Source organism: Periplaneta americana, chromosome 7 (genome assembly GCF_040183065.1).
Source record: "Periplaneta americana isolate PAMFEO1 chromosome 7, P.americana_PAMFEO1_priV1, whole genome shotgun sequence".
NCBI lineage: Eukaryota > Metazoa > Arthropoda > Insecta > Blattodea > Blattidae > Periplaneta > Periplaneta americana.
Window position 1 is genome coordinate 22,045,524 of NC_091123.1, and position 19,739 is coordinate 22,065,262.

Sequence of the window (19,739 nt, forward strand, 5' to 3'; positions counted from 1 at the left end):
GAAAAAACTATGTGAAACAAATTTATCTCTAAAAGAACGAGCAGATATACAACACGACCACAAAAGATAAACTGATTGACAAAAGCCAACAGAAAACAAATTCATCTCAAAAACGAGCGGCAGCAAAATGCAAGATATACACTCCAATGACAACAGAAATCTTGACAAAAACCAATTTATCACGAAAAGCAGCAGCAGCAGTACCAGAGAACCCATGTTGTGTAACTTTCATCTACTACATTTCCAGAATGAACACAACAACCCAAGATGTGCATCCAACAAGAACGACCAATTACAACTAAAACTCCTATCTTCATCAATGTCAGTCACCAGAAATGACAAACAAAAATAGATATGCCATACACATAGTAAGCGCACATTGCATATAATTGTATGTACCTAACTGTTACAATTTATTGTTGTGTGTGTATCTAGCTTAACACAATAACTAATTACCACATTTACTCACATTATAGATGCACTTTTCCCCCATGATCTCTGGATCAAAAATCCAGAATGCATATTACATGCAACCAAAATGTTACCAAGAAAAAATTATAACTACGAGATATCCCGAGCAATAATCACAGCTCATTTCCACATCATACATTCAAGTAATATTAAAAAATCATCAATTCTGTAACTTCTCCAAATGTATACCAGGGACAGAACAACTAGAGGCTTCAGTGACGTCACTACAGAAGAATCCACACACAGCAGAACTGTTCGTTGCACTACAAACTGAAAATGTTGACCACTTACTTCCACTGATCCAGCTGCGCTCTCACAATACAATAACGTATGTTCAGAAAATGTTTTGCAGCTGAATGCTACCGCATACCTCCTAGTGCAGGAGGAGGGGGCGGTCGGACAGTAAAAGTAACCGTCTCCAAGCTTCTAGATGTTCTGTCCCCAGTATAACTCAGTTCACCTTGTGATCTCCCATCTAACTTCTTTATTTTCATTTCAAGTATAACTACACTTGTCATTATTATTACTACTTGCTTCCCCTTTTCCTTCTATCCTGTTTCATTATTCGTTATACCCAACCTTAACCATATTGCTTTTCCAGGTGTAACCCAGTTACAATTTACTTTTTTTTTTTTTTTTTTTTTTTTAGTAGGTTATTTTACAACGCTTTATCAACAGCTTAGGTTATTTAGCGTCTGAATGAGATGAAGGTGATAATGCCAGTGAAATGAGTCCAGGGTTCAACACCGAAAGTTACCCAGCATTTCCTCATATTGGGTTGAGGGAAAACCCCATTACAATTTATTTCCACAACAATTTGTAATATATATTTCAATGTAAAATTGGTAAGCAATTTTCAATTTTGAACAATATTCATACACAAGTATTATAGTATTGTAAGATCTTTGTTCATGTATGTAATAAAAACAAACAAATAAATTAACTTCCTAAACTAACCTATCATAACAAATTACCTTTTTCTTTGACAATTTCCACATGACAAGTGCATCCAACAATACCGCAAGTAGCAATTGAAAATGTAATCCGTACATTATGCACATTACTGTCAAAAATTGGGCTGCATACATTATGCACTGGCGTCTATTATGTGAGTATATACGGTAATGTATCAACTCAGATACAGTGTATACAACAATACATGTATGAAAAATAATCATTAGCAGTGTTATTTCATTATAATCCTTTTACAATCACCTCACTCATGAAAACGTGTCATTTCAGTTAATATTTCGTGCATATTCCGCACCCCTAACCCAAATTCACTAATAATTACATAACAGTTCTTTCAATAAATTATTCACACTAAATAAACTCATAATTCTATTTCATTTCAAAGGTCGAGACTACATTATGCAATGCTCAGCACTACATGTAAACTTACCAACATTTCAAATTTCATTTGGAACAAAGTAATTCTTAGTCACAAGTTTCTATCAAACCAGTGTTTCATTCAAAATATCGTAATTACGAAGTAATATTGTCAATTTACAACAATTACGCCAAAATTCCCCCATATTTTACACTCAATTTTCGACTTTGCATTTAATTCACTTTTCAACACATTTCGTGTATATCATTCATACCAACAAATCACACTGCTAATAATCATTTACAATCACAGACACCAAGATTATACTCTAAATGCATCACAAACTTCACTGCCTCTGCAGGACACACACTCAATTGCATAAACTTCTCATGTTTTTCATACACACAATACAATTCACAAACCATTTCATTTTCTACACTATGCCAGCTGATATTTCCTACTACACGCACAGTTACATTCTGCAGAAAAGCAGCTCTGATACAAGCTTCCTATTCCCACTCCCATTGCACATTCACTTAAGAGTAGAAAAATATTACTAATGTCCCACTATGAAATCCGTACCCCAGAATATGAAAACACTATCAATTTTCTTCTTTACATATCCAAATTCAGAACAGCCTCCACTAACGCATGTATACACCTAACATCCACAATCTGCATATATGAAGATTAAAGCACAAACAAGTGTACAGAGTAGTCTAATTACACTGCATCTTCACCATCATGCCCACTGCATGCCTGGTGGGAGGCCACACTTCTGCCACTCACACACCTTCACTCATTAAAACTTACAATGGAGCTTCACGCAAAACATCTACTTCTCTGATCATCAATATCTGTCATTCTGTGATGCCACATAGCCATGCAGATGAAATCAAGCTTCATAAAATAAAGAACATCACTCAGGGATAAAGTTCTTCATTATTAACTTTCCCTAACATCTCCGTACAAAAATTAAGCCCCTGATTCTAATCTTTTTTTTTCTTTCTTTTTCAGTAGGCTATTTTACAACGCTTTATCAACATCTCAGGTTATTTAGCATCTGAATGATATGAAGATGATAATGCCAGTGAAACAAGTCCAGGGTCCAGCACCAAAAGTTACCCAGCATTTGCTCATTTTAGGCTGAGGGAAAACCCCAGAAGAAACCTCAACCAGATAACTTGCCCCAACCAGGAATCGAACCCAGGCCACTTGGTTTTTCGGCCAGATGTGCTGACCGTTACTCCACAGGTGTGGACAATTGTAATCTTGAGACTGTAATTCATGACATCATACAATTCTTCTTTTGTCATCTTTTTCTGTCATTCACTAACCTATTTCATTGAATCTATTAAATAACCACAGACACGATGATCTACAGGGATTGGACACAAGCCAGATACGACTTACGACACGCAGTGACTAGATTCGCGGTACATGGATTCCACCATCGCATATGCCAGACAGAGAAGTACCACGACCCAGAAGACTGGTGCAAGTGCAAACTATGTGGATTGAACTGTGACCGATATCATCTACTTTGGTGCAAACAAAGAAACAGCTCACTAACAAACTTCTGCAAAAACTGAACGAAAGAAACACGAACATTGTGCGATATTCCTCCTATTATTATTAAATAACCTTAATATTGTTTTCCTACAGGGTACTGGCTTGTCAGAAAATTTACATCTCAATTTTCATCTCGTTCAAGCACATGATTTTCTGTTTTTATGTACATATAAATATGAATACCTCTTCACCATTATGAAACAATCTCAGCTAAACAAATACTGTCAGAGGCCAAGTTACAGATAAAATGTTTCACTTATACACATCATAGCATTCATATGAATGGGAATGGTCTCTACTAGCTGTGACAGCATAGCAGCAGAAGAGTGGCCTTCCACCACCACCACCACCACCAGGCACACAGCCCATCAATCATCATGGGCATGATGACAAGGACAGATTGTACATGATAACCTATGCACCTATAACTCGCTAACAAACAATTTCCACACCTATCATTACAAAACCCTTTCAACATGCCACTGCTCAAAACTCATCTTAGGCAAGTATTTCCTTTCGTCTTATCTCTCATCACGTCAATTAGGAAAGTACAGTAGAACCTCTATTATCCGTGGTAATGAAGTGGTTGGACTGGACAGTTAATAATAAAAAAAAAAAAATCAGATAATTCGTACCATAAAACATTTTCATTAAGTGCATATTACTCCCTTTTGTAATTTCCTCCATCATGTTGTGTTCAACACGTTAGCTAGTAGACCACAACTTCACTAATACAAGTCTGGTTGTCAATGATCAGTTTATAAGACCCAAGGCAAATTCCTTGTGATGTTTTCTTCACGGAAAGATAGCAATATTAGACAAGAGGTCATCACACACAGTTTCAATGCCAATCTCGCATTCTCGTGCAAAATTAGTCCCAGTTCCTCTTTTCCCAAAGCTCTCAAGTATTTGCATTTTTATTTTCATACTTAGCAAAACACTTTTGACACCCGTGGAAGGTATACAAGATATAACATACAAGCACTCAAACAGTACAACATGGACTGAATGCTGCACGGGTTTGCTGTAAATTCTATACAAGTTCTTCAGAACATTTCCTCGAAAGCAGGTAGTGACTACTTCACAAGTAACTGTTCTTATTGCCGGCATTAGTACTATGTAAGGGTAAAGACTTCAATACAAATTATTGTACATCATTTTTTTTTTCCCCCGCACCAAAGAAATAAAGAAACTAGCGAGAGAAAGACAATCGGTTGATAGGGACACAATAATTGGGATTCTACTGTATTTCCTTTCACGTTATCCCTCATCAAGTCATCAAAATGACACTTCCTCCAATATGTCCCTTCACACACCAGGCAACCAACATATTATCACATTTTCCCATTTGTAATGAACCAAACCACGCCCATATTGTGAATGCTACATTCGTCAAGTACAGCCGTCCCAAACAATTCACACCTATATATTCAAATACGCCAATTATTTCTAAATCTGCTTCCTAGTTCTCGTATATTCCCCTTATCCTCTGCCATCTCCTCATCAACAGACTATCATATTCACATATTGTTCTATGTAAAGACATGTCCATTTCTTTCTTTTGCTCTAAAGTATCAGCAACACTTAATCACTCATCCTATACATTTTAACTAATTCCCCCACTTTTTATAAATCAAATCTACCGATACAGCAAACCTCATCACAATCAGCTGGCATAAGTACAAAATGCACATCTCAATATCTATCTACTTTGTCCTTCCTATTCAGTCTCTAAGGTAAGAGCACCAGTAGTCGACATGTTAAGGAAACATGTACTGTTTTTCTCAATCCTCCATCTGTACTTTACCATGACAAAGAATTTTAATATATTCTCACACCTGAAAATCCTTACTTTAACCTACATATGTGTTAATATATTTATATTCAAAATAAATTTAACAATCTCTTGACCTGCACCTATAATTGACACATTTTTTATACCCTCAAAAAATTATGTGTGGGGGGGGATACACAATAAAACACACCTTATTTTAAACTTTAATTCTATTATTACTATTACTTTACAACAACTTTAATTTAATACAACACTTCAAAATATCAGTTTAATATACAGAAAGATCCAACTATTTTTCCTCGACATTGTCACTTTTTCAACACATACTTATCCGTTCCCTCTTTACAGTCTGCTCTGGAGTCTCCTTATACCCAATTATTTGATTTAAATATATGCAAAAAAAAAATGTCATTTTCATCAGCTTCAAATTCTCTTTCACACGCATTAACACTTTTCAAACCCATTACTTTCATTTCAACTATATAGAGGTAAGTAAATCTGGATCTATTTCTCTTTCCTCCCCCCCCCCCCCCAATAATTCACAAATTATGAAATTCCCTTCTTCAACACTCTCTTGCTGAACACTTTCCATCATCATCTCACCACAATCCTTCAGAGTCACTACTATTCAACAATGAAACTGCACTTTCATCTCAACTTTCCCATTCTGACATTTCTCTATCTCTTTCATCCCTTGCTACGTCTTCTTCTAGTTTCTTCTGATTATTTCTCTATTTTCAAGATATTCTAATGCTTATGGTGAGGTAATTACAGCAGGAATTTTTTTCTCTCTTTCTTTATTGGAGCTCTTCTTTCAACACGGCAAGATCAAAATAAAGTCCTTTTCAACACTGAAGGCACAAAACTCATCCTTCTGGACACCATTTCTCATAGTGAAGGAGGTTCTAATAGTTCAACTCGCTGTGATGTTGTGGGCATAAGTGGTTCTGGTTCAACTGGATGTGGTGTCATGGAAATAGGTGGTTCTGGTTCAACTGACTGTGGTGTTGTGGGCATAGGAGGTTCCGGTTCAACTGGGTGTGGTGTTGTGGGCATAGGAGGTTCCGGTTCAACTGGGTGTGGTGTTGTGGGCATAGAAGGTTCCAGTTCAACTGGGTGTGGTGTTGTGGGCATAGGAGGTTCCGGTTCAACTGGGTGTGGTGTTGTGGGCATAGAAGGTTCCAGTTCAACTGGGTGTGGTGTTGTGGGCATAGGAGGTTCCAGTTCAACTGGGTGTGGTGTTGTGGGCATAGGTGGTTCTGGTTCAACTGGTTGTGGTGTTGTGGGCATAGGAGGTTCCAGTTCAACTGGTTGTGGTATCGTGGGAATAGGTGGTTCTGGTTCAACTGACTGTGGTGTTGTGGGCATAGGAGGTTCCAGTTCAATTGGGTGTGGTGTTGTGGGCATAGGAGGTTCCGGTTCAACTGGGTGTGGTGTTGTGGGCATAGAAGGTTCCAGTTCAACTGGGTGTGGTGTTGTGGGCATAGGAGGTTCCGGTTCAACTGGGTGTGGTGTTGTGGGCATAGAAGGTTCCAGTTCAACTGGGTGTGGTGTTGTGGGCATAGGAGGTTCCAGTTCAACTGGGTGTGGTGTTGTGGGCATAGGTGGTTCTGGTTCAACTGGTTGTGGTGTTGTGGGCATAGGAGGTTCCAGTTCAACTGGTTGTGGTATCGTGGGAATAGGTGGTTCTGGTTCAACTGACTGTGGTGTTGTGGGCATAGGAGGTTCCAGTTCAATTGGGTATGGTGTTGTGGGCATAGAAGGTTCCAGTTCAACTGACTGTGGTGTTGTGGGCATAGGAGGTTCCAGTTCAACTGGGTATGGTGTTGTGGGCATAGAAGGTTCCAGTTCAACTGGCTGTGATGTCATGATCACACATGGTTCTGGATCAACTGACTGTAATGTTGTGGGCATAGGTTGTTGTGGTTCAACTGACTGTGGTGTCGTCAGTCTAGGTGCTTCTGTTTGAGGTTGCAGCTCTAATACATTCATGTCTATTGCTATGTTTTGTTAAAGCTGTAGGGTCTTCACTTTCTTCCAGAGAATCCTCTATGGAACAGGCTCCTTTATTTTCCTGCAAAGTCTTCAATTTGTCCATCAAACCATTGCTGGGAATATTGTTCAATTTTTAGGAGCCATGTTTTGTCTAGAAAAAGGCTTCTTCAATATTGTCTCCTAAAGCTGAAACATTGGGTACTTGAGGTTGACAGCCCTTGTCAACTATAGCTTCTAAGAGTTGCAGACGAAACAAATTTCGATACTCATGCACACTATGGAAAGCATGTTTAAACTAGTTACAAAATCTAATATTAAGTTACAACTTAAACTTGACATAGCTGTCAACCTTAGGCAAAAAACAAATTCATTCTCGAAATTCGTGTCAACTACAGGTGTGGCCTGTCGACTATAGGTGCTCTTACATCTACAGGGTGAACCGTAAGTAATGTCATTATTTTCAAGAGGTTATTCTTTCAGTTGAAAAACTTTCCTACAATTTTGCTCCTTTGAGTGTGCTTCCTTTTCGAGAAATTAATTATTTCATATCAAACATCTCATACCATATTTTGGGTAAGCTATTCAATTAATTCCCAATATGCCCAGACAGTTTAAGAGACGAGTGTATTACGATATAAATGAAATGTGCAGAAATTTCATCCAAACAAATGGAACCTTTCCTTCCGCAAGGGGATTTTAAACCCTGCTCCACTGTAAAGCTGCCTGCACAAGTGCAGCTCGTGTACACAACGAAAAACGGAATGTAACACAATTGCTTTTAAATATGACTCGGAAAATTTCATTTCTTGTATCTAAGTTTACCAAATACTACTTTCAGCATTAAAGTGTCAGGTAATTATTTCTCACTGGCTCAACAAAAGATTTTTTTTTATCATCAATTACCTTTGTATAATATAAAATAAGCTTTTCTTATTTACTCTGCTCACCGAACATGTAATTAAAATTAAGTCAAAGATTTTGAAAATAACTTTCTTTCTACATCTGCATTATAAACAGTCTTTATCATTAATGCAAACCATGCTCAATATACTACCACATTATCATACTAGCACCGTACAATATTAAAACATGAATTCTATTAAGAACTCATTGGCCTTAAACAACCCAGGTGGAGGGGTTTCTTCAGAGCAACACAACTTAATGTGTTACTCCCAGCTGGTTGTAGGGTGCAGCATTGCAACTTCTAATAACTCATGTATTTTAAAATCCACGTTTTCTCTAGAAAATTATTCTAAATGTAGCAAAATGCTATCCCACTTTTTTGTTGCTCTTTACTCAAGGAATCACCCACCACAATTATTGACATTACTTTCGGTTCACTTTCTATATAATCTCTTTAATGAACTGTGCATTACCGGTATAATTGTTTCCAACCTTAAGCTGGGGACATTCCTCTTCAAATCCTTCGCTTCTTCTCAAGTCCTCTTCAAATCCTTCACTCCTTCCCATGCCCTCTTCAAATTCTTCACTCCTCTTCATGTCCTCTTGAAATCCTACGCTCCTGATGTCCTCTTCAAATCCTTCATTTCTTCTTAACAATCTTCCTCATTGGTCTCAGGAAAAGCTGCAGTCTTCCCCTGGCTGGCAGACAAAACATCTGAAAGACAAATTCACAATAACATCAGCTCACTGTTATCAAAATGTCATATCTTACTTTACAATTCCTCTTTATATTTCCTCATTATTTGCACTATTAAGTTAGGCTAAACAGACATCCCAGTTTTCACACAATTGCCCCAGTATCCCAACAAACACTTCAGGGCACTTGCATTTCCCGGATTTCAGTCCACACAAAATACAATATTTCCTCTATTATTTCATTCTATCATTACCAGCAGCCCAAGAATTCAAACCATTACAAAAATTTCTATTTCCACAAGGCAATATGGCATCAAAAGAGTATTTCACTAAACAGCAGTGCAATCATGTGAAAATCAATTTTCTACCTGCGCGACCACAGCATTCCTTGTTATTTCACCTAACAGGACTCTACTCAGGTGGAAACAATTTCCAGACTATCAGGAAACTTAATTTGTTACCCCCCCCCCCTCTAATCTTAAAACACACTAGCAATAGGCGTAAGGAAATGCAAAACAGTTTTCCTTTACAATAATATGCAGGCACAGGATTTTAACTGTACCATAATACTAATCCACAATAACCGAACATATTCAAGTCAGCATACGAATTCTAAAATCTCAGTACCATTGAAAACAATATCCATGACTAGTGAGCTCACAACTTTTCTTTTACGATTTTAAATTATCTGCACATTTCTTAAATACAATCCATAAGGGAATACTTATTTATTAACATAATCATATTTCGGCATACATTCGCCAAACAACCCTAAAGTGCAGTTCCATCACACTATAAATGCATTTTTAATCACTTCATTTTGTATGTTGCTACACAAATGAAGTATTCTTAGAACAAATGAGAAAGCAATAATTTTTACACTGCTGCTGCTTCTTCTTCTTCCTGTTCATATGTTGCCTCAATACTCGATAGTTCTACCATAAATGGCATTCAAACTTTACACAAAAAGTATTTCTTTGAGCTAAACCATTTATTCAAATACCAAAATGACATTTCACTATTTCATTACTTTCAACCTAAGATTCTGTCCTTCAAATTAACGTAGTCACATTCTTTTACCCAGTACACAATGTCAATAATCCAGATCCAAGTTCTACCCAAAACTTTCATAGCACAAGATTTTAACACTAGTCAGTAATTCATATTTACCAGTTTATGTATATTTCCTGACTGATATTTGATCCACAGCTATCTCCCATCTCCTGTCCCAGAGCCACCTCCAGTCCGCAACCGCCCCAAAATACCCTGCAACAAGACACGTGACAATCACATTTCTTTACAAGTGCCTCACATTTCCTGCAACCTATAAAACAACACGATAAGTAAACTGCAGTGATAATACAACATGCTAATATTCATAAATCTAAATCCATAAAATTTAATTCTTAACTATATTCTGTGTCTGTATTATTTACTGTTTTTCAATATCGACACTAGTCAGTAATTCATGTTTACCAGTTTATACAGGTCTCCTGACTGGTATTTGATCCACGGCTGTCTCCCATCTCCTGTCCCAGGGCCGCATCCAGTCTGCAACTACCCCAAAATACCCTGCAACAGGACACATCACCATCACATTTGTTTACAAGTGCCTTACATTTTTCGCAACCTATAAAACAGCAAGACATGCAAACTGCACTGATTATACAACATGCAAATCTTCAGAAATCTAAATCCACAAAATCTAAATTCTTAACTATACAGTAGAACTTGGTTATAACGACATCCAAGGGACCAAAAAAAATTATGTTGTTATAAACGAGTGCCGTAGTAACCGAGATTCACATTATCATTCTAGTGAGGTGGAAAATGAAAAATAACAAACTTAATTAGACTTATTTTAGATTTATGTATTGATTTTTAAGCCTACAATGAACATAATAAAATACACGTAGGCCTACAATTATAAATACAGTATTCTCTATTAAAACAGTTTGTTCAGTACTCACCAAACTACTTTACTTAGAAGTGAAGTAATCAGTCATTTTACACTGTTGTCTTCTACTTGCCCAATACACACTTTCTAGGGCTAAATTACGTTCTATGTTCATAATTTCAGTTGCAATTTCACTGCTCCTTTCCCTAGCTTCATAGAACACGTTCATAATTCCAATGACTTCTAAAGCGTCACTCACTTCTTTTAGTGGCCATACTGCGTTAAAATGCGTGACTTAGTGAAAACTTCCTGTCGAAACTGATCTAATACCGCATGAATTCGGGCTGGTTACAATGGGGTGGGGAATCCGCCTGCATTCCAGAGGTCTATGACAGAAGGAGACTGTAAAGAATTTATCAGGGTCAGATTTCAACAAAATATTTCTTAAAATACTTTGGTTCTTTGAAAATCGTATTCCAAACTGAGGTTGAAAATGACGTCATATGCGGGGTAGACGCATATGCGTTTGTCGTATTAAGCAAGGTAGGAAAGCATATGTCTTGTGGGGAATTAGTTGGGACCACAGAATATTTGACGTTATAGGCAAAGTGTCGCACAAAACGAGGTCGCTATAACCAAGTTCTACTGTATTCTGTGTCTCTATTATTATTACTACTGTAAATTTACTACATTTCAATATCAACTCTAGCTAGTAATTATTCATGTTTACCAGTTCACCCATATTTCCTGACTGCTATTTCATCCACAGTTGTCTCCCATTTACTGTACCACAGCCGTCTCCAGTCCACAACTGCCCCAAAATGCCCTGCAACAAGACACATGACAATCACATATCTTTACAAGTGTCTTACATTTTCCGCAACCTATGAAACGGAAAGATATGCACTAATAATAGAACATGCACATCTTCTTACTGCTAATTTACTGCATTTAAATATTCACATTAGTTAGTAACCATGTTTACCAGTTTATGCATGTATCCTGGCTGCAATTTGATCCACAGTTGCCTCCCATCTCCTCTCACAGTGCCGCTTCACTACCGTCTCCTCATCTTCTGTGTCACTCCACAGAATCAAACACCTACTCCCAAACTGCTCCAAAATGTCCTGAAACAAGACACATGCCAAAAGTTGTTTAAATCTTCGCTAACTTATGAAATGCCAAGATACGGAAACTGCATTGCTACAACTAAATACACTATATCTTCAAAAATATTTATCCCCAATGCTTTAATCTTTATTTCTTTAATAGTTTAAATTACATGTCTAAAAACAAAATCTATAGACAAGGTCACTTAAATTACAGAGATTGTACACTCTTAGACAAAAAAAATTACCGGGCTCCAGATTCTATATCCGATTCGGAAGACTTCGAGTGCATATGTCAGAGCATGATACACAAGCAAACGAATATCTTCTATCGTAAATGTTTCCAACACTCCACTGCCACCACTATATGATTATATAACATGCTTCTTAAAGAAAAAAGTCATCATCTCTCTCGCACAGCGCAGTCGGTAGCATTGTGGTCTTGTATTCGAAAGGTTTCGAGTTCGAATCTCCATCTAAACTTTGTTTTTTCATTCTCATTTTTTACTTCTTGTATACTGATAATAACCAGTATTGTGAAATATTTAACAGAAAGTTGAATATTTACAAAGGGCAAGTTAGATACATAATAACAATCCTTTCCCTTCTATCTTGTGTTTAAAGAGACTAAACGAAATCTTCTCTGATAGAAATAAACAAAAATAAACCTTAAGTAAAAGAAATCCTTCTCAGATAGGAATAAACAAACATAATTCTTTCCTTTGTATTAAACAAAATAAAGAAATATATCTCGGAGACCAATAAACAAAAATCAAAATACGCAACACCGGGTATGTAATCCTTCCGCAACTATAACCGCCTGCATCCTACAGGGTATGGATGCCGTCAGGCATCTCAGGTACTGTCGATGTAAAGATACACGATCCCAAGCATTCTTGATAATATTCCAGAGTGCATCTTTTGTGGTCGGCCGACATGGCATTGTATTTATCATCACATTCACAGTTTTCTTCACCTCCGACCACACATTTTCTAGGACATTCAGATCTGGTGAACAGGGAGGCCATTCTATCAGTCTGATATATGGCCTCTCTGAAAACCATCTCATGACCTCGACACATGTGTGAACACGATGATTATCCTGTTGAAATATGATATCATCATCATCATCATCAGGATATATAACATCCGTACAGAGGGAAGCATAACATTTTCCAATAACACTTTGTATTGTTGGGCATTAAGATTTCCATCAAGCCACCACAGAACACCCAGGCCGTCACTGGACATCCAGTCCCAACATGGAACAGATACACGGCCACTGCGAAAGCAGTTACCACATGTGTAAGATCGTATCGGGATCCCCATGAACGGTATACTATTTGCCGCCCGTAATTGTCAGAGGAAAAAGTAACTTCGTCTGAAAATATTACCTTATTCCAATCTAAATTAACATTTTCCTCTGCAAATGCAAGGCAGAATAATCTGTGGTCATCAGTGACGCACCCTTTCATTGCTGCCAATCTTGGATAACGTCCTACATCCCACAGACGTCTTATGACAGTGCGAGAAGATCCAGGGAAACAGGAATTTACTTTAATTGAAGAAGTGGGTTTACTTCTACTTCTGCAACTAAAGCAGCGTCCTGTGCACGACTTGGAACACATTGGTTGTGTCTTTAACATTATTCATCTCGTTTTTTCAATACTATTAACTTTATGTGATAATGATTATTATTATTGTTATTATTCCCGCTGTTGCAATATTATTATTATTATTATTATTAGATTTATTATTATTATTATTATTATTACTACTATTACTACTACTACTACTACTACTACTACTACTACTACTACTACTTCTTCTTATTTGGTATTACAGCCCAGGTGGGCCTTAACCTCCTCTATGGCTCTCTTCCATCCTTCTCTATCCATCGCCAACTCCCTCCAATTCCTTATTCCTAATCTATTCACATCCACTCGTACACAGTTCCACCATCTTGTTCTCGGTCTTCCTCTTAATCTGGTTCCATCTGGGTTGTTATTGAAGACAATCTTCACTTTCCTTGTTGTTTCCATCCTTGTGACGTGTCCCAACCATCTCAGTCTTTGACATCTTATGTGCGCCTCCAAATCTGATTCCTTGTACAGTTCGTATATCTCATTATTATATCTGGCTCTCCATCCATCCACTGTTCTACTACTACTACTACTACTAATTTTAGTAACTGAGCAATACTCCTTATGGAGAAGGGAGAAGATCCAAGAACTGAGAATCTGTTTTAATTCAAGGGTAATTAGAAAGAAGTCTCCGATATTACTGAACGTTTTTGTTTAATTTCCAAACTCCTGTGCACGTTAATAAATGTACCATTCGTTTTCAGCTAGAGAAAAAATAAAACGAAATAAATATTTATACTTATCTGAAGGCGGATGCGAACCCGGGTTCTCTGTGTATGAAGTCAGAGTTTTACCACGGAGCTATGACACACACACACACACACACAGTTCAAACCGTTGTTTGCCGATATAAGGGTATGTTCTTCGATCTCGCTGGTTTCATCCTTACTACTCTGGTTTTAGTCTTGTGTATCAGGCGCACAGCCAAACGGAACTTAGACAAATTTATGCTTCAAGAGTCCAGTCATTTTTTTTTTTTTTTTGTCTAAGAGTGTACAATCAAAAACTTCGTCAAGATTATAAAATGGATTTAAAATTAACCAACTAGAGATGTAAAATTTTAGAGCAGCTCTGCTTAAATTAAAAACATGGGATGGAAATTTGTTTGCAACCTTCAATGACATTTGACAAAAGTTTTTTTGTGATTTAGCAAGTCGACATGATACGATATTAAAATCATTTCCTTGTCTTGTGTCATAGGAATGAATGTTATTTCTTCATGTTAAAGTTCAAAGATTATCTTTAACAGACACAATTAACTCTAGAATATATAAATTAATTACAGTCATTATTTTGTTTTTCACAAATAATGGTTTACAATGTTCATTAAAAGCTGCATTTCATAAAATTCTTATGGCCCTTTTTTGAAGCAATAAGACCCTATTTATAAAAACACTGTTGCCCCATAGCAGTATTCCATAGGTGAGAGTACTTTGAAAGTAAGCAAAATAAGCATCACGAATACAGTTTTCAGGTACAACAGTTTTCAATCTCTTAAGGAGAAACAAAGTTCTTGAAAGTTTGGTACAAATATGATCAATATGACTTCCCTATGTCAACTTGGAATCAACAATAATTCCTAACATATTAAACTGACTTTGTTCATGATCGGTCTTCTTAAGAGTAAAAATCAGACGTTCAGTTTTAGCTGGGTTCAACAGAAATCCATTTGCATTAAACCAAACTTCAGTATTTCTTAAATTAAGTTGAGCAAAGCTTTTCAAATAGTGAATATCACTATTGTTAATTTAAAAAGTAGTATCATCCACGTACAGAACAGTATCACCAGTTATGTTATAGCCTAGGTCATTAGTAGCTAGCAAAAACAATATAGGACCTAATACAGAGCCCTCAGGAATTCCATAATAATAATTCATAATATCACATTTTTTGCCATTAAACGAAACACTTTGCTTGCAATCTGATAAGTAGGATTCAAAAATCAACTCACTTCCTATGATACCCAAATTATTTATATATTATTTTAATGTACCGAAGTATAGTTGTCAAAAGAAAAAGTGGCCACTCTCTAGACACAAAGTTCCCTTCGGGTATCTCCACTACAATTCGGAGACAGGTGATGTTACTTGTTGTTGGACCACGTGGCCTGATATCTATAGTCAGAATGAAAGTTTTTGCGTGTTAATCTGTAGCATAATGGTAGCATTTCAGGCAAGTGTTCATAAGGTCGTGCGTTCGAACATAACCAAATGCTTTTTGTTTTTTTCTTTTAGGAGAGAGAGCAAATATAATTGTTTCTGTTTCTTTTATTACTGTTTCAGTAATTAACATCAGGTTCATGAATGTATTATGCCATGACTGTGTCATTATTTATTATGACATTATGGCTGCAAATGGAAAGAAAGATTATATTCTCAACAAAGATATCTTTCGTGGCATAAACAAAACAAACAAACTTAAATAGAATCGACTAGTGTCTTGTCTATTGTGGCAGGTTGATTCTAGATACATCAGGGTCCTTGAAGAGTGAAATAATAATTAAATTGATAAATACAACATCAACCAGAGTGAATATGAACAGGAAAACCATGTATTATGCTGAAGCGATATTAACAGTCATAGTAGTGTAAGTCGTTACGACATTGGTCTATTGAACAAGTTCGTAGTAGTAGTAGTAGCAGCTCAAGGTTCGAATCTCCCCCCAATCTTTTTTTTTTTAATTACAAATTTGCCATCGTATGTGTCTCGCAAAGCTATAATTATGTGGCGATATCTCTTAGAATATTCCCAAACTCTAATAAATAATAAACCTTCCTCTCTCTTTCAAGCAATACTGCTATCTGTTAATACAACGTTCTGTCTCGTCATTACGCTTAAAGATGGCACAGAAACAATGACTCATTGCCCTGGTTCATATAGGTTATTCTGCGTATCCTACTCTCCAACAGGACTTCGATTGGAGGTAATTGTCTCCAAGAGCAACAATAGTACTGCCCTAGTTTATTGTATGAATGGCCATAGATACAATGAACACTTCGTGAACGAATTATTAACAAGTCGGGTTGAGTGAGGGTCGCATGTTGGAGGTGGATGTCATACGATGGGGCAGGACTTCTGGAACGCATCCACGGGCAGTTTACGGCAGAAGTCTACAAACACATTTTGGCAAATGTAATGATCCCTTCCACCCGAAAACGATATCCAGAAGGAACACTTTTCTTCCAGCAGGATAATCATCCGATATACACCGCTGACCGGATTCAAAGCTGGTTTACGAGGAGGATTGATGTCGACCCAGTCAACTGGCCTCCAAAATCACCAGATATGAATCCGATTCAAAATTTGTGGGCTGCAGTCAAAAGGATCCTACACTCTAATTGGGCAGAACAACCACCCGTTCAGACACCTGAGGAATTGTGAGACAGAGTTCTAGATGCGTGGGAGGAGATGGCCAAGAATTTAGACCTGTTCCATAATCTCGTGGACTCCATGCCGCGCAGAATGAGGGCAGTTGTTCACGCAGGTGGTTTGTGGACGAGATACTAGTCCCCACCACAGGCCTTGTTTTGTTAATATATTTAAAAATTGTTTTTGTTAATTTCATTATTTATTTGTGTTTGATACACGTTCGGTTTTTTAGGATGTGAAACAAGTATTTTTGTTTATACAGGCTAGGTCTCACCTATTAATAGCCCACAGGTGATGGGCAATAATATTTTTACAAGGCAGGCATAACGAAGTTTGTTAACAAATGCCATTTCACATTTAAACTAATAAATTAAGTAAAAGTTAAAATAAAAGAATAATAATTTTACCGTACTGGGAGGCAAACTCACAACCTCTGGTACAGATGTCAGACTTCTTACCACTGGGCCACACACTGCTCGTAAGGTTTACTACATTATAGACGAATGACTTTCAATGAAGAGACATCACAGAAATGCCTTGCAGTGGGTTATGTTTACATGAGTGAACCGTGCAATAGAACTTAGCATTTCTATCGACCAAGAGTCGGCACATTCTTTTTGCCGCTAAGTGTACCTGCGTGCCCTACGTGCTCTGAACAGTGCATACGGGCGATGAGGCACGCTTGCACTCTCATTGACATCACTGTACTACGTAACAGCTACTCCCAATTAATGTTACTCAACATCTGTTTAAAATCGTTCATGTTGCAAATTTTAAAATGTCTTCACTCATGACTAATACAATTCTTATGTGACTTAATATTTATATCTTTAGTGTTTAATTCACATACAATAGCCTTGTGATCAGAATAACCTAGATCCTGAACACGAACATTATATAGAGTGTTTCCTAAACTTGTAAACATGTTGTCAAGACAGGCATCACCTCTAGTTGCTTCAAAAATTGTTTCAAAGTAACCATTAGACTTGAAAATCTTAACAACTTTAAAACTATTACCCAAATTCAAGAGAAAATCTACATTAAAATCACCGAAAATTAACATTTGACAATTATAATTTGAAAGGTGGGTTAATAATTGCTCTAAGATATTTAAAAACATATTAATATCCCCAGAAGGTATGTATATATAGTGATGATTAATAATTTTAATGATTCAATAACAATACCAGTAGTCTTAATGTTTAATTCGTCACAAAAATCTGATAAATTAAGTTTCAAGAATTTGAGAAATTTCCTTATAAATATGATTACACCACCATTCGTATGTCCGACTCTCATTTAATAGTTTCCCAATATAAAATTGTTTCGGGAATATAATTCCACTTCCTCCGAACAAAGCCAATGTTCACAAAAATATACAACATTGAATGGTTTTGTTAATAGAGTAGCATTTAAAAGTTCTATTTTGTTTCTTGAAAACTGAATATTAAGAAACAATACCACTAAGGAAGCAATAAAAACGTTTGAATTAAACATACTTTTACATGAATTTAAATACTATTATAGTCACAATCATGCCTTGGTATAAAAGAAATTATTTAAATTTAATTTTTATTTAATTTATTTTAAATTTAATTATTTCAAGTCATTAATATGTCACATCAACGGACGCATATACGTCGCCAAACATCGTAAGATGAAGAATATACTTTTACAATTATCACCACACCTTAATTCACTATCACTGATAAGTGCTGAATTCACTGAATTTAACCCTCGGGATTGTTTTGTTGACATATGTGAAAAAACCGTCTCACACAAGCATTCAATGACCATATATCAGCCTTAAAAGCTGCATTCAAGTATTTTTCATAAATATCCACCTTGAATGATGCATATAGATGAGGATGCTTAGATGACAATTTAGTACATGAAACTACCAAAAAACGCTGATCATTAGCTCCAGTATCAGGCGACAGGCGATAGACATATCAATCCTGTAGCTCCTCATGAGGAGCATAGGGCATTCACAAAGTGTCTCCATCGGACCCTATTTGTAGCCAACTTCTTCACTTCGCTCCATGTTTTCCCCTCCCTAGCAATTTCCTCCAAAACTGTTCTCTTCCATGTATTTTTTGGCCTTCGTCTTGTTCTACTACCCTGGGGGTTCCAATCCAAAGCCATTCTTTCTACTGCTCCATCTTCTTTCCTGATTGTGTGCCCTATCCAATTCCACTTTCGTCTTTTGATTTCTATTGTGATTTCTTTTTGATTTGTTACCTTCCATAGTTCTGAGTTTGTGATTATATCTGGCCATCTAATTTTTAAGATTCTTCGTAAACATCTATTAACAAATGTTTGCAGTTTATTTTGTATAATTTTACTTGTTTTCCATGTCTCACAGCCATATAATAAGACTGATTTCACATTACTGTTAAAGATTTTAATTTTTGTAGATCTAGATATAATATAAGATTTCCATATTGGGTACAACTGGACAAATGCACTATTTGTATCTTTTATTCGGTTCTTTACATCCTCAAAGGCTCCACCATCCTTCTCAATTAAACTACCCAAATATTTAAATTCTTGAACAGTATCAATGTTATTATTATTTATTGTAACTTTATCTTTCTTTTTACTATTTAATCTCATTTCTTTAGTTTTCTTTACGTTTATTTTCATATGAGCCCCTTTTATTACTTCTAATAAAGTATTAACTTTATTCTGCATATCACCAAAACTATGGGAGAGCAAACAGATATCATCAGCGAAATAAATATCTTCCAAGGTATCATTTAATCCCCATCTTATACCTCTTCTAACATTGCCAACAGACCTTTCCATACTATCATTCATAATAATCAGAAATATGATCGGAGAGAGAATACAACCCTGTTTCACTCCACATGTAGTTGTTATACAGAGTGATTTATATAGAACTGACACATTTCTTTCTTTCTTTATTTATTTCAAAACGAATGATGCTAGCCACAAT

General features: G+C 36.5%; 1 protein-coding gene across 2 annotated transcripts in view; it reads right to left on the bottom strand.

Moving 5' to 3' along the window:
* Nucleotides 1-4,543: 4,543 nt before the first annotated feature.
* The window catches only part of LOC138702967 (uncharacterized), a 67,298-nt gene continuing 52,102 nt past the window's right edge, over nt 4,544-19,739 (bottom strand). For both annotated transcript variants that reach the window (XM_069830405.1, XM_069830406.1), the window contains 5 exons: nt 11,645-11,786; nt 11,390-11,485; nt 10,239-10,334; nt 9,933-10,028; nt 4,544-8,781 (listed from right to left, as the gene is read on the bottom strand). In XM_069830405.1, coding sequence (XP_069686506.1) covers nt 6,057-7,160 — 1,104 coding nt within the window. In that variant the 5' untranslated portion in view covers nt 7,161-8,781; nt 9,933-10,028; nt 10,239-10,334; nt 11,390-11,485; nt 11,645-11,786 and the 3' untranslated portion in view covers nt 4,544-6,056. The remainder of the gene's footprint in view (nt 8,782-9,932; nt 10,029-10,238; nt 10,335-11,389; nt 11,486-11,644; nt 11,787-19,739) is intronic.